The sequence below is a fragment of the Physcomitrium patens genome, chromosome 22, assembly GCF_059467195.1.
Source record: "Physcomitrium patens ecotype Gransden chromosome 22, ASM5946719v1, whole genome shotgun sequence".
NCBI lineage: Eukaryota > Viridiplantae > Streptophyta > Bryopsida > Funariales > Funariaceae > Physcomitrium > Physcomitrium patens.
The window spans coordinates 12,365,011-12,379,246 of NC_143431.1; the positions used below are offsets into that span (position 1 = coordinate 12,365,011).

General features: G+C 31.6%; 1 protein-coding gene across 4 annotated transcripts; it reads right to left on the reverse strand.

Annotated features, from left to right (window-relative positions):
• Nucleotides 1-781: 781 nt before the first annotated feature.
• On the reverse strand, nucleotides 782-5,167 carry LOC112274691 (uncharacterized). 4 transcript variants are annotated; one of them, XM_090246233.1, is made up of 6 exons: nucleotides 4,787-5,167; nucleotides 3,935-4,137; nucleotides 3,639-3,702; nucleotides 2,204-3,261; nucleotides 1,679-1,892; nucleotides 782-1,549 (listed from the first exon to the last, which is right to left on the reverse strand). In XM_090246233.1, exons 2-6 carry the CDS (start codon nucleotides 3,938-3,940, stop codon nucleotides 1,530-1,532), a joined length of 1,362 nt encoding a protein of 453 aa, XP_090102359.1. In that variant the 5' UTR covers nucleotides 3,941-4,137; nucleotides 4,787-5,167; the 3' UTR covers nucleotides 782-1,529. The 4 variants fall into 4 exon arrangements, with proteins under 4 accessions (XP_090102359.1, XP_024360137.1, XP_024360138.1 ...); XM_024504369.3 differs by having other exon boundaries at nucleotides 2,204-3,264; nucleotides 4,787-5,163; XM_024504370.3 differs by having other exon boundaries at nucleotides 4,669-5,147.
• Nucleotides 5,168-14,236: the final 9,069 nt, after the last annotated feature.

The window sequence follows — 14,236 nt, forward strand, 5'->3', positions numbered from 1 at the left end:
TACATACATACATACAATAGATTATACATATGATTTTAACTACAGTTACCTACAAAATTAAGAGTATAATTTTTATAACATTATATTTTTGTTGTAATAAATAAATAAATAAATAAATATACTCATATAATAATTATAAAATATTAATTATATTATTTTAGCATCACTTTAACATGTCTTCTTTATTTTATTTTTTGAATAAAAAAATATATTTTTTCTCTTTCAATTATAAGATTTATCTACATATCTAACTTATATTTAAAAGAATTTATAATAGAATTATAGCTTGTACTAATATAATAAATTTGAAATCATATTTATTGTTATTTTCTTTTTACAATCTAGATTTTAAAAAATAATATGGCATTTTAAATACTCTACATAAAATAATATATTTAGTAAAAGAATTTGATTAGTTTTTTTATAACTAATACAAAAATTAATATAATTAATATAATTAATTAATTAATTAATACTAATACTTTTTTTTTTTTTTTTTTACTTATTACCATTTTCTTGTTGTAAAGCATTCATTTTTTTTTTTTAATTTAAAACATAGAAACACGGCATTTAACCACCAGAACAAAAAACAAGAACACTTTTAGTTTCAATATATTTCGAACTCGTTGCGTTCTTTACCACATTATCACAAACAATACTTCATCTCACCATCAAACTCGTCACAAAATTCAGATGTGATTAACGCTGTCTCTGTTGAGAAGACGCAACACAATCTTTCTTTGTGCACAATACACCAAAACAACACCGATGATACAATGGATTAGACCATGCAAGGATCAAGTACAACATTATTATTTCAGCATGGGGGGTAGGCCCACCTGGAAATGGATAAACTGTACAATTAATTGAGGTTCATCACCAACACGTTCGGAGAGAGCACTAGGATGTAGGCAAGCTCTATGAAACCTAGTAAATAAGAACAAAAGAGAAACGCCGAATTGCCAAAGCTCCGATGTACCACCAGCTTTGTAAAGTTTAGTGATGTCCTGATCAGATGTGTGTCAATATGGGGATGTTAACCTACGAGATGGCCATGCAAGGGCCAACAAGTTGAGCACGCCGGATGTCGCTCGGCAGTGCGTGGAACTCGACTCAGCGCAGTGGATCGATCCACATTCAATCCAGCAATTAAATTGCTGAAGATTTCATCGTTTAGGCAGAGGACGCAGGTTTTGAAATGCAACGTGGGCTTCGTCACAGCCCCTCCTTTTGGTTTTTAGTACATCGATTGATAGGGGATAGATTCTTAGTCCAAGCTAAAATGCTTAAGATGCATATCCAAAGACACAATCCCAGCTTCGGCTGGAGTTGTACAACGACGACGTCGTCTGTCGGGGACACACTGGTTGATTCACGCCGGGTCGCACGTCGGAAACACTGCGAGCTCCTAGTCGAACGATTCGGACCACTGACGCTTCAGTTTGAGTCGCACAAGCAGGCTAGCACTTAGACCGTTCGGGCTGCCGAAGTGGGAGCGCTCCTGTTGAATAAAACTAGATATGGTTGTTTCACATCTCAAGTACCACAACTGGAGTCACAGAGACGAACAGACGAGTTCAGAAACTTCGGCACAAGAAGAGACGGGGGTTCAACTATTCAAACAAGGCATTGTTACCAATCCTGTGGATTCAAACAACGCAGAGGAAAACGAACTTACAGTCTTCATCGGTCTTGATCCAGTGTCCCGAACCGTCCCGACTGGGGGAGCATTCAGCAATAGATGTATTCACCATCCTCTCATGCCTTTGCGCTCTTCTCCTGAACTCCTCAACCTTCAGGCTCCAAGCGCCCTTCGAAAGCTGGCCTGACCGACTCGAGGGCTTCACTATAGGAGAAGTAAAAACTTCTTCGTTTGGAATGTCAAGCGGATCCTGGATCAAGATACAAAAAACCTCAGAAAGTTGTCTTGAATAGAAAGCACCCTAAATGCACAGTTTAGTTCCCAATGATCATTTGCTCTGGGGCGCTTGCATTCAATTTCGACAAAAGCAGAATTATCCAACATCGCTATTGATCACAGTAACATGTTGTCACCATAAAAACATGGAGAGTATCTTTTATACTTCTTGTGGTTTTGACGAGCACCTTCACCGCTATATGACGCTGATAGACTACGTCGAATTAGGGATCTCCCATGCGGCTACTGTTCAAGAGCAGGGACAAACGCAGGCAGCTTCTTTACCTTTGACGCCTGTTGTGGACACGGTTTCCTTTCGGGTGCGATCCTCGCAGATGATTGTTTGCATGTCGCCCTCCAGAGCTTCGCCAGCTTCCCGAGAGACGGTAGTCCAGCGGATCCCAAGGTCTTCATGAAGGATGTCTTTGCTAATTCGTCTTCAGCGCGCTCAATAGGGATCATCCATTTCTTCTCTTCGCCGGGAGTAGGGACGATTTCTCGCGCATTTGATCGCTTGGCTAAAGTCCTGTCAGATTTCTGAGGTTTTTTCCTGAAATTGAGGAGCCCGCAGAGATGAGACGAGTAGTAGACCTCGTCCAGGGAGCGTCCCTCAACCTTAGCTACTACTGGAGGCGGCACGGAATCGGTCCAGTGCGGCACAAGGTCGGGCAACTGCGACCTTCCGTAGAGCAAAGCGCTCGCGGGATCAAGTATCCTCCGAAGCTCAGGAGGCAAAGATGTGAGGAGGACGATGGGTTTCACGGCCACATTTGACGTCCGATTGCCGTTGTCGTAGAGGGTGAGGGCCTTGGACTGATTAGGGCTCGCGTATCGCCCCTCTGTCGGTGCTCGTTCTGGTTCAGACTCGATTCTTGATGATTCGACATCTCCGAATACGGGCAAGTCGCAAGTTTTCCTAGCGGCCAGCCAGCTGCGTTGCAGCTGATCCTCGTCATCGGAGCTTTGCATCATGTCACTGTCCATTGCAGAAGCGCCATTGGGAGCTTCGTATCCATCATGATCTCCAGACTTCTGATGCGCATCGATGATGTTTCGAATCGACTGAAGCTGCTCCAAGGCGAATGTCCCAATGGCTAGCAGCCCTTCCCGCTCGTGGCTAAATACAAACTGTAATGTATCTTCTATCTTTTTGTCAGAATCCGGATCATCAATATTACTGACCTTGGGCTTCGTTGTGGCGCAGCCGAGGAGATAATCCTCCTGCTCCACATCGAAAAGTCCCTGTTGCTTGCGGACTCCAGTACTATTACCCTTGAGAGGCATGAACGACCCCATGCCCGCTGTGCCACGGTCCCTGCCATTGCAACTCCTCGCGAATGGATCTGCTAATCAAAACATAGATATGAAAGCTTCTCAACGGATCAGAGAGTAGAATCTACTTCCCAGAACAGACGCACAAAAGAAATCACGAGTAGCAAGGAACACGTGACACGTAAATAAATAAATAAATAAATAAAACGAAAAGCTAGTGCCCACGATCTGAGCCAGGACATTCGAACAAGACCCGGAATCCCTCTTGCTACTCTTGGACTCTACTTGATTATCATATATAGGAACAGTGAGTAAAAACGGATACCCCAAAAAAGTCATTATTTAGGTTGCACCCTGACCCAAAAACTGCGGGTTGCGACTGGAACTATTTCGAAAACTTCGAAGTTCGAGACTTCGATGTGAGATCAAACAATGATATGAAGTGCACCTGATTTCTTGACTTGCTGTAAAAGTGGCGGCTGAGGGTCCTTGGATTTTCCCCACCCGAATAACTGGAATAAACGACACCGTTAAGATAAATGACTGGTGGGGCATTTCGATCCGTGCTCACGGCTTAAGGTCTACAGAGACCTAACGCGATTTTTGCAACACATCACTCGAAAGTAGGAGTCTCAGTTCTTGAGAAACATTATCATCAAACGTTCACCAACTTTGAAAGAATTCCAACACTTGCTGCAGGCATGTAAATGAGAGGTGGCCCGAAGACAGCGCTGAAGCCCATACCTTCATGTTGCAGCCCGGGAGGCAACGGAATGGAAAGTTATCGAGAGCCTCGAGGGAAGGCAACGCCTATTAAGCTTTGCTGTGATTCAGACAACCAGAAGAGACAATACTCTGCGTAGGACACTTGCTAAGATGGTTGGGGAGGCTCCACTGGAATCGCGTGCCCGAGGATTCCCTTGGCGGCATTCAAAATAATAACGGACCTGTGCGAAGAACCCAAATGGTTAGAACAGGATGGGAGGTTCAAGTACATTCAAACTGGAGACGGACACAGTCTTGAAAGGTTAAGAAGCAATTATTTTCTACATGAAATGGACTTGATAGTCCAGGGAATAAATGATAATATCACAATGTCACGACGGCGTTCGTCTTGACTCGATCAAAAGGGGTGAACCCAGCCAGAATGCGACGACCCACGACGACAATGTCTCACAGGGGAGACTGTGACGTGTTAGTACTCTCAAGTAACCATCGTCTAAGCACGTAATACACTCTGCACATGGCTGGAACTGATGCGACCCAACTTCCATCAACTATCGTCTTCAACCCATGTGCTCAGTCCTAGAAGCAGATCCACCTCTGTAAGATTCCCAGCAACAATTCGTATCGAGGTTTGGACTGAAGTCTGCTATGCCAGTTCTCACAAACGCCCACATTCTACCCAGCTCGGTGTTCTGGAAATTAAACTCAAAGCTCATAGATTGTGACGGCGGGCCAGCTAACCACGGACTAACCTTGATAAGAAACACCCATGCAACGCAGCAAGAAGCTGCGGCGTCACATGATGGTGGTCATCGGGGCTGGAGCAAGGGACACATCTGGCCTGGCGAGCACACCAGGGAGATATATTACCTTCGCGGCGAGTGAGCCGATGGTGATCTAAGCCATGGGCGGACGAGCGCACGAGCGGGGCCAGGGCTAGCAATCAGCACCAGATGCGGGCCCTGGGGCTCGCAAAAAGATTGGAGGTGGCTCAAGCTTCGAAGCGAAGTGAAGGTGGAATGAATGCGGTTAGCCACATTATGGCAGAAACTGGCTGCACATGGGGTCCATCACCATGAAGATCATGGAACTCCGAAGCTAGCGATCACACCTCGCGTGGCTCAATCTAGTGGACAAGTAACGCCAGCCCTTTACGCACGTCACAGGAGTTAATCAGGTCAATCGTCCCTCGGGATCTCCCGCTGAAAAATGTGGCGAGCACTGGGAGAGCAGCAGGAGCGGAGAGGAGTCCGAGTTTTCAACAGAGTTCCGAAAGGATGGTTGCGTAGTATTTGATTAGTGGATTTTCCGGGAGACGTCGAAGACATTTGCAGAGTCCTTTCCTGTAATCAAAATCATGGTTTGGGTTACAGCCTTTCCCATCGCGTTGCAAGCAGAATTTAGAAAAGCTGCATCGTTCGGTATTATTTTATGCGTGTGGCGGACGCATATTGAGTACAAACTACCTTAGATCGGGTTAGGGGCCTTCACTCGTTGAATACTCGATTCTCTTAATTTTGGAATGACCACTGGGAAAATTATCACGTGGCAAGTTGGCAGCGGTGAGTAAAAACGTCGCTGATTATCACGAAACTGACTCATGTAAGTCTTGAAAAAGTTTTCCTATTATATGCATGTCTACCCGAGAAACATGCACTCATTATATTGGAGGGTATAAAAACAAACAAGTCATTCTTTAGTTCACCGTCCTCAGACTCTCCAGGCAATCCTCACTCACTGGCGGCAGTCAATAGAGTTATCATCTCCAACCCCCCACATTAATAGAATGTCCAATTTTGGTGTTTTCTGGCCGTTTTTCATCACTTCCTTCGCGTTTACCATCTCACATTCATGGGTACTTATTGCTTTTTATCTACTTTCTGTGGAGGGGTAGTGTGGGAGAACCTTTGATCAGCTTTAAACATATTATTCTGGTTTGTATTAAAGTGATGAGATTTTTCAAAGAAATTTAATGTGTCTGGCGTCTTGACCAAACCAAGCACTTTTGTTTAAAATTACGTGAGCAAGGAGTTATTCTCGTTTTTTTTCCTTTGGAATCACTTTACGGATACCTTCTCCCGAATCTGTGAATTGAATCTCATCGGACCCGTTACTTTTTGACCGAGCAAAGTCAAATCACAATTTCATTGAATCGTCTTTCGCTTTTTCTTTCCACGAAAAGTTTGATGGATCGATTGATAGGTTGATTGGAAAACACAAACAATCTATGTTCGAGGATTCTAGAATAAAGAAACTTCAGGCAGATCCTTTCGCCGGATTAATCTAGAGCTTCAACCTTTGGGGCAAAATTGACTGCCTCGCAAGACGTTTTTCAGAGAGGATTCCGTAAGCAACTGAGACCGTAGGCAATACGTATCACACAGATTGTGCAGTCCCAATGGGATTGTACCAAACGATGCATCATCGACTAACAAGTCTGCCAAGCAGGATATCACAGCTTCTAGTCCTGCTCACCCCTTGCGCACCGCATTGAACATTTCTCGCTTCCAATGCCACGTTTGTGATTTCTCATATTGATCATAGTATATCCATTACATTTTTGTTTTTGTTTTTGTTTTTTTTTTTGTTATGTTTCAGAATGTAGGTGGAAATACAATGTTAGTATATCCATTACATTTTTGTTTTTCCACCTACATTACCTGGTAGTTATAATATAACCTGGTAGAAGAAGCAAGTATTCCATTTCACAGTTTCGAATACAGTGCCAAACCGCTACACTTAATATACTTCTTGAACTGAGCACCAAAAGTATTAGACAATACAGTCAGCTGTTATGTTGTGGAGATTTCTGCAACACTAGACAGCAAAGCTTTGAAGATTGGAGCCCATGCTAAGAGTGGGTATTATAAGGGCGGCTAATTATAGCTCCGACCGCTGAAAGGTGTGAACCACACTGTGGGTCCTGACTCCGGAGCTCTGCCCACACCCAACTCACCCTAATCACCTAAATGGGTCCTATTTAGCAACCGATCATGCATGTGCTATACACTTTTTTCTGGCATTCTAATTCCATCTTTGTGTTTACATTCACCTCATGCACGATCTCTTAAGTTTACAATTATGTCAATCTCAACTTCAAAAATATCTTATATTGATTATAGTATATCTATTACATTTTAAGTTGTTTTTGTTTTGTTCTCTTTCAGAAATGTAAGTAAAAATATATTTCCTGTTGAATGTTGGTAATTTTATCTGTTGTATTTGTTCAAAATTCAATGTATAGAAAGGAGATTCAATGGTTAGAAACGGAATATAATTCCACCACATACATGAGTATTCAAATTGAAGGGTCTATCTTGTCACATCCAAATTCAATTTGATCAAACTTAGTATTTTAGATCCAATTTGTCCAAATGTGAGCACATACGAGAGGAGGTCATAATTCCTTCATGTTTTTTCAAAAATTTGGAGTTTGTTTCCAAAGATTTTTTTGTTGAAAGTTTAAAGAACAATAAAATCCATGTGTAGCTCATTGGCATCCACAGTTATATAAAATTCTTGTAAAATATTTTTTAAAAAACATTTGGTTATTAAGCACCTCCAAAATAGATAAGTAATAATTTATTTTATTGAAAAAGCATGCATATTGTATATATCATACATCAATTGCAAACTCCTTATGCTAAATAATTCATATTCCTTAGCATTTTTATTAGGGTACATTTTTATTGGATATAGTTTATTTATTGTGAAATATATGAAATTTGAATAATTTATAAATACATCATTCACTTCTATATTTTTATTTGGTATTAAAGTATTTTAAAATTTTAATTATTTTTAAAAAATAATATTTATTTTTTCTTTTAGTGATACATTTCTTTGAATTAGATGATAGAAATCTAATGAAGCATAGAAGATTGTATATTGATGTTTGTATTAGTCTAAAAAAAACTAGTAATAAACACTTTTTAATATTACTTGTCATTTGACTATTTTGCAATTGAATACAAAAGAAAGAATATGTTAAAATCATATTAATGAATTATGATTGCATATATCTTTGGATAGTGATTAATATTTATTGTTTCATTTATTTTTATATATATACACTAAAAAATACATAAAAAAAGAAAAAATGTGCATATATTTATATTTTTATTGTAACTAGATGTCTCAATTCTTTTATAGTTATATAAATATTAGATACTACCATTTGAAATATATATTCATCAAAAAATTGTTATTATATTTTTTTCTTTGATGTTAGGGCATAAATTAGATATGTTAATTAAAATTAAAAAATGACAAGTAATAAATTACATCTTTATTTTATAATATATATAAATATATATAAATACATATATATATATATATATATATATATATATATATTTATATTTCAATGTAATTTAAAATTATTAACCTTATGAAATCAAATTATTAAACCTTATGAAATCATTTATGCATTTTTTATCTATAGTGGATATTTTAAAGTATAAAAATAACCACTTAATATTTTGATATTATTAGTTATATATTGCCATGTTTATTTTATTTATATTTAAATTATACAATAATATTAAAATATTAAAATATTAATTTCTATCTACTTATAATCTTATTATTATTTGAATATTTCATTTGTAAGTTAAATATTATTGGTTTAAAAACTTAGAATATAATTTATACAATAAAATAATTATTAGTTTTTTTATAACATGGTAGAGAATGATAAAAAATGCTAATATAAAATAATCCAACATAATTTTTATTCAATTAAGGTTAAAATAATATGAAATTTTTAAGTTTTTATAATTTTTAAACCATAAGAAAAAACTATCTATTAGAAATAAACATGCTACTAAGTTAAAAAAATCTAATTAATTTTATTTACTTAATCAATATTTTTTACATCTGTATTTATAAATATAAATATATATTCAAACAAAATATTGTGACCATTTGATAAAATTTATTTTTTAAGGTTTCAATAAACTAAATTTTAAAATTAGTTATCAAATAATTTAAATATGATCTAATGTAATCTATTAAAAAATTAAATTATTTTTCTTTATTTTTTTTAATAATATATCATTATCAAGATTGATATATATATATATATATATATATATATATATATATATATATATATTCTATTTAAGAGATATTGAGTTATTACAATTTGATGTAATGTAAACCTTATGAGCTTGATGACCTCAAAGAAGAAAAGATTATAAAAATATAATTATTAATTTCAATGAAATATAATTTAAATAAAAGACGTTTTATTTAGAAATCTTAATTTAAATATATATATATATATATATATATATATATATAATAATAATTTATAAATTCTTATTCAATTAGCAAAGGTTTTTTTATTTAGTAAATTTTTAATAATAAATTTGATATATTCTTTTCTTTGAAAACCAAAATTATTTCAAAATATTTTTAGTTAGTTTTTATCTATCTCAATATATATATATATATATATATATATATACATTCACATGCATCATATTTTAAAATAATAATAAGTATGAACATGCAATAATCCACTTAATATTCTCTTAACTTCTACAATATTTTTGATATTGATTTAGAATGTTGTTTGAAGTCTTTCTACTATCAAAATTGGATGTAGTATATATAAAAAATGATGATCCTTCTTTTATGGCATGCATGAAAGCTCCCCATCTATAAGTAAGAATTTGGTTGTATTAGAATTATAAATTTTTACTTAATTAATAAAACTCTTAATTATACTTTAGAAAAAATTGAAACTTCAAGAAATCTGATCTATTTGAGGGTTATACTTCTTTAGCTACAATAAATGTAGAATGACTTGATAAAAGAGAGATTTAATGATATTGAATACAATTAAAGTATTATGACTATTTGTTGGTATATTTATAGAAATATTTTTATGAATAACATCTTTAGATGACAACAAACAACCATCTATCACTTCTACATATATAAGTAGATTTTATTTAATTAAATATAATTTATATCTTTTAACAAAATCTTTATTTAAAAATCTAATTCAAACTTTTAAATCTTCGTAGAGAAAGGCTTTGTAATTTTTAGGTTCCAAATAAATATCTATTATTAAACAAAGATAAGGTTTTGAAGAAAGAATAAAACATTTACTAAGTGTTGTATAAGATTCCAACCTTGTAGTTTTTATTATAGTTAGACAAACTTTTTTTTTTAACATATTATCTTTTTTAACAACAATACTTTTAATTTTGTACTTACATTTCTTTTTTAGATAATATTGAGCAATGTGCTTAATTTTTCTATAATATAAGCATAATATTTTTTGAAAATATTAAGTCCTTTCATGTACAATATGAGGTTTAAAACATATTGTATCAATTTGCATGACTTCTACAATCAAATATATGCATTGAAAAGATGTTGGTATTGCCATTGAGTTATAAAAACATTGAAGCTCATTAGTGAGACTCTAAGATTAAAATTTATAAAGCTGATTATTACACTTCAAAGCAAAGTTGATTGCTTAACTTAATGTTTGTGTATCAAATAAGTTCAATATCAATTTTTTTATTTAATATTGTAATATGTAGAAAAATTTCCAAATCAATTTAGCATCATCCCACTTTATATTAGTTTAAAGTTGTTAAAATTATAAAATATATAATAATATTAATTGATTTATTTAATATAAAATACAAATCTTGTTGATTGTTATACAAATTGCATCATGTTTTCAATGAATAAATCAAAACTTTGCCAAAGAGGCCTCCAAATTATCCAATATTGGATCATATCATTCAAAAAAAGATAAAAATCATGTCAAAATAGAATTTAAAAGTAATGTTCTAATAAACTATTACAAACATACATATTTTTATTATAAATTAAAAGAGTTAGATAGAAGTAAGTAGACATAAATAAATTTGATAATATCTTATAGATATACTTTTTAGAAGATTCATAGATGCAAATTTTATTTTATGCTTATTTATAAGTAATTAATAGATTAAAAACATGGCCAAAAAGTTCACCATGTGGTATACTTATAGGAAACTTGTATTGAAAATTAGACATTTATCTTGCAAGTTAGACATGTGTTGAAATTTCTATTGAACGCTACTATATAGCTTCTAGTTAGATAGTATATATGGAAGTAAGAGTAAAGCCTTCTTCATTCTTGTTAATATATTTCTTATTCTTAGTCTTGTTTCAAGAGTCTCTAGTCTTCTTGTCTTTGACAATAGCTATTCTAGTCTTCATATAATATTATCTTTAAGTAATATTTTTTTCTTTTAATGAGACAAGAATATATCGATCCTTTGATTCTTTATAATTTATCTCTATGACAAAAAAGTGACTTGTGATTTTTGTATCGAATAGCTTTTAAGTTGAAGTTCAATCACTAATTGTACTTGATTGATGAATCATCAAAACTTTAATCCTATAGCATCAAACTTCTCAATCAAAGTAATTTTGGATTTTTTGAAACTTAAATAATATTCCACCATATAAAAATTAATTTAATTTGGTATAAATATTGAAGTAGCTCCAATCATCTACTTATCTTCACTTCTTATTAATTTTTTTGCTTCTTATGGTAGTAAATTGAATTAATGTATTACAAATATTAACTCCTTCATTTATTCTTATATTTGTATTATTGTATTCTTCAATTCAATAAGCTTTATCATGATATTTCAATAGAAAAGAAGATATTTAATATCATTGAAGGTAAGTGAAAAAAATGACTTAATAAAAAAGATAATTTTAAAAACAATATCAATTTAGAAGTAGATATTCTAAACTTTTAATATTCTTATATCCAATCAAGAGAAAGGAATAATCCAATTTTAATTAAGAAAAGACAAAGCTTTGATATTGTAAGTATATTCTTGAAAAAAATTCAAAGATTATAAATAACTTAGAAAAATGGTTTTTAAAAAATAATGAAAAATTATGTATATATATATATATATATATATTCAAGAAGAAACTAGATTGGCTATTGTCAAAGACTAAAAAACTAGAGACTCTTGAAACTATACCAAAAGCAAGAAAGAAATTAACAAGAATGAGAAAGGCTTCACTCATACATATATATATATATATATATATATATATATATATATATATATTATCTAACTAGTAGATTTGAGGCAACATTCTATAGGACCTCCAACATGTGTTCAACTTGCACAATACATATTCAACTTAAAAATCAAGTTTCTTATATGTGAGCTATATGTCCAATATGTGCAACATGTGGCCAACTTTTTTGCTAATTTTTAATTTATTAATCACCTATAAATACATATAAAGTCAAATCTATGTCTATAAAGCTTCAAGAAGCTTTTCCAAAAAATATTATCAAACTTACTTACTTCTACTTACTCCTATCTAAGTAATTTATTCTAAGATATTTTAATCTAAGTAATTTCTTATGTAAATATGTATATTCGTGACAATAGTAGAAAGATTGTATTTTATTGGATCTTTATATAATTAGCCAAATATTTGATAATAGATAATTCTAATAATATTTGTTGTATAAAGTTATGCTAAAAGATATAATTGCTATATTGAAGTCCTTGAATTTTAAAATATTATTATTTTTAAAAAATTGAATTTTATTTAAACCATTCTTATATTATTTTTAATTCTAATAGCTTTGCTATGTATTAGAGTCGATTTTTATTTTTAAAAATCCTACTACATAAATTTTTTCTATATAATATAATATAAATAATTTGAATATTGATTTATAAAAAAAAATGATTTCATTTTATCTATTTCATTTCATATTCTAGATCTTAGATATCTTATATATTTTGAGAATAAAGTCCAAATCATATTATACTTCTATTTTTTTATTATCTTTTGGTACTTCAAGCTTAAAAATATATTAGATAATATTTTTTAAAATTGGATTCTATTAAATGTAATTCTCCTATAATTTATTCAACTATCTATTCTTTTATGGCATCCTTAAGATTTGTAATTCTTAAGTATTTTCTTCTGACAACAAAGGTATTAAACCACATTGATTTAAATTAATGTACAAAAATTATGTATAAAAAAATTTAAATTATAGATTTTTATTTTATTTTGTGGCTTTGAAGGATCCTAATTACATTGCTACAAAAAAATACAACAGAAATCAGAATATGTTTTTTGTAATTATGGTTTTTCTTGCTACATTCAAAAATCTAGCACATTGATGGTTTTTTAATTCTTTAAGTATATTAATATAGAATTAATCATCATTTTTTAATAAAAATTCAAATGCAATGTCTAATAATTTTCTAATCTTATTTTTCTTATTTTTACATAATTGAACTTAGTTTATATTTTTTATTTATCTTGTTTTAAATATGCAAAGCACTTTGTTTAATTTATTTCTAACATCTGAAGTATATTAAACTTATGTATATATATATATATATATATATATATATATATTAAAAAACTAATATATTAAAAATATATTAGTTTGTAAATTGGCTTATGAATTGTTGTAATTTACTAGTGAACACTTTAATTTTCTTCATGTTTTTGTTTGCTAATATTTTTTAAATTAATGCATTGAGGTTTTTTGCTACAAAGACAAAAAAATCAAAGACCTAAGAATATCTTTAGTAAACCCTTTTGTATAAGATACAATAGTATTTGTGAGCTATTTATCTATACTAGTATTTTTGCCCTTTCAAACAATTGTTTTTGTTAATGGAATAATTCACTGAATTGAATGAATCTAACAAAGATCTAACTTTATTGAGTGAAGCTAGTTAATTGATTCAATTTTACTAGTTGAAATACCTTGATTAGTTAAGATAAGAATTATACCTTATAGCACAAGGTGTTAAAAATTGAATAGGTTTAGAAAAACACTATTCAGGAACTAAGAAAATGTTAGAAGATGAAAAAAGAAGAGAGATTAGAAAATTAATAAAAGAAAATATAAGAAAAAACCATTAGTACAGAGACATTGTTAAATCACTATAGTTTAGTGGAAGAGTTGTTGTAAAGAATTAGTTCTGATATTGTTATTTTAGGAGAAAATTTTAAAAATAAAGTTTCTTAGTGTCTAATGTTACATTGAAAGTAAAAAAAAAAAAAAAAAAAAAAAAAAAAATCTATTTAGTTTGAGTAGATTTGTAAGGAGTCAAGAAAAAAATAAGTATCTCTGTTTTGTTATAACTTTATGAAACATTGACATGTCTCTCATTTAAAATAATGAGGTTTTCTTTCTATGCTTACAATATAGATTTGTTGGTATATGTATTAAATAAAATTTTGATTCCTTAAAGTCTCAAATTTTTATATAATTATATAGTTTTAGTTTTAAAAATG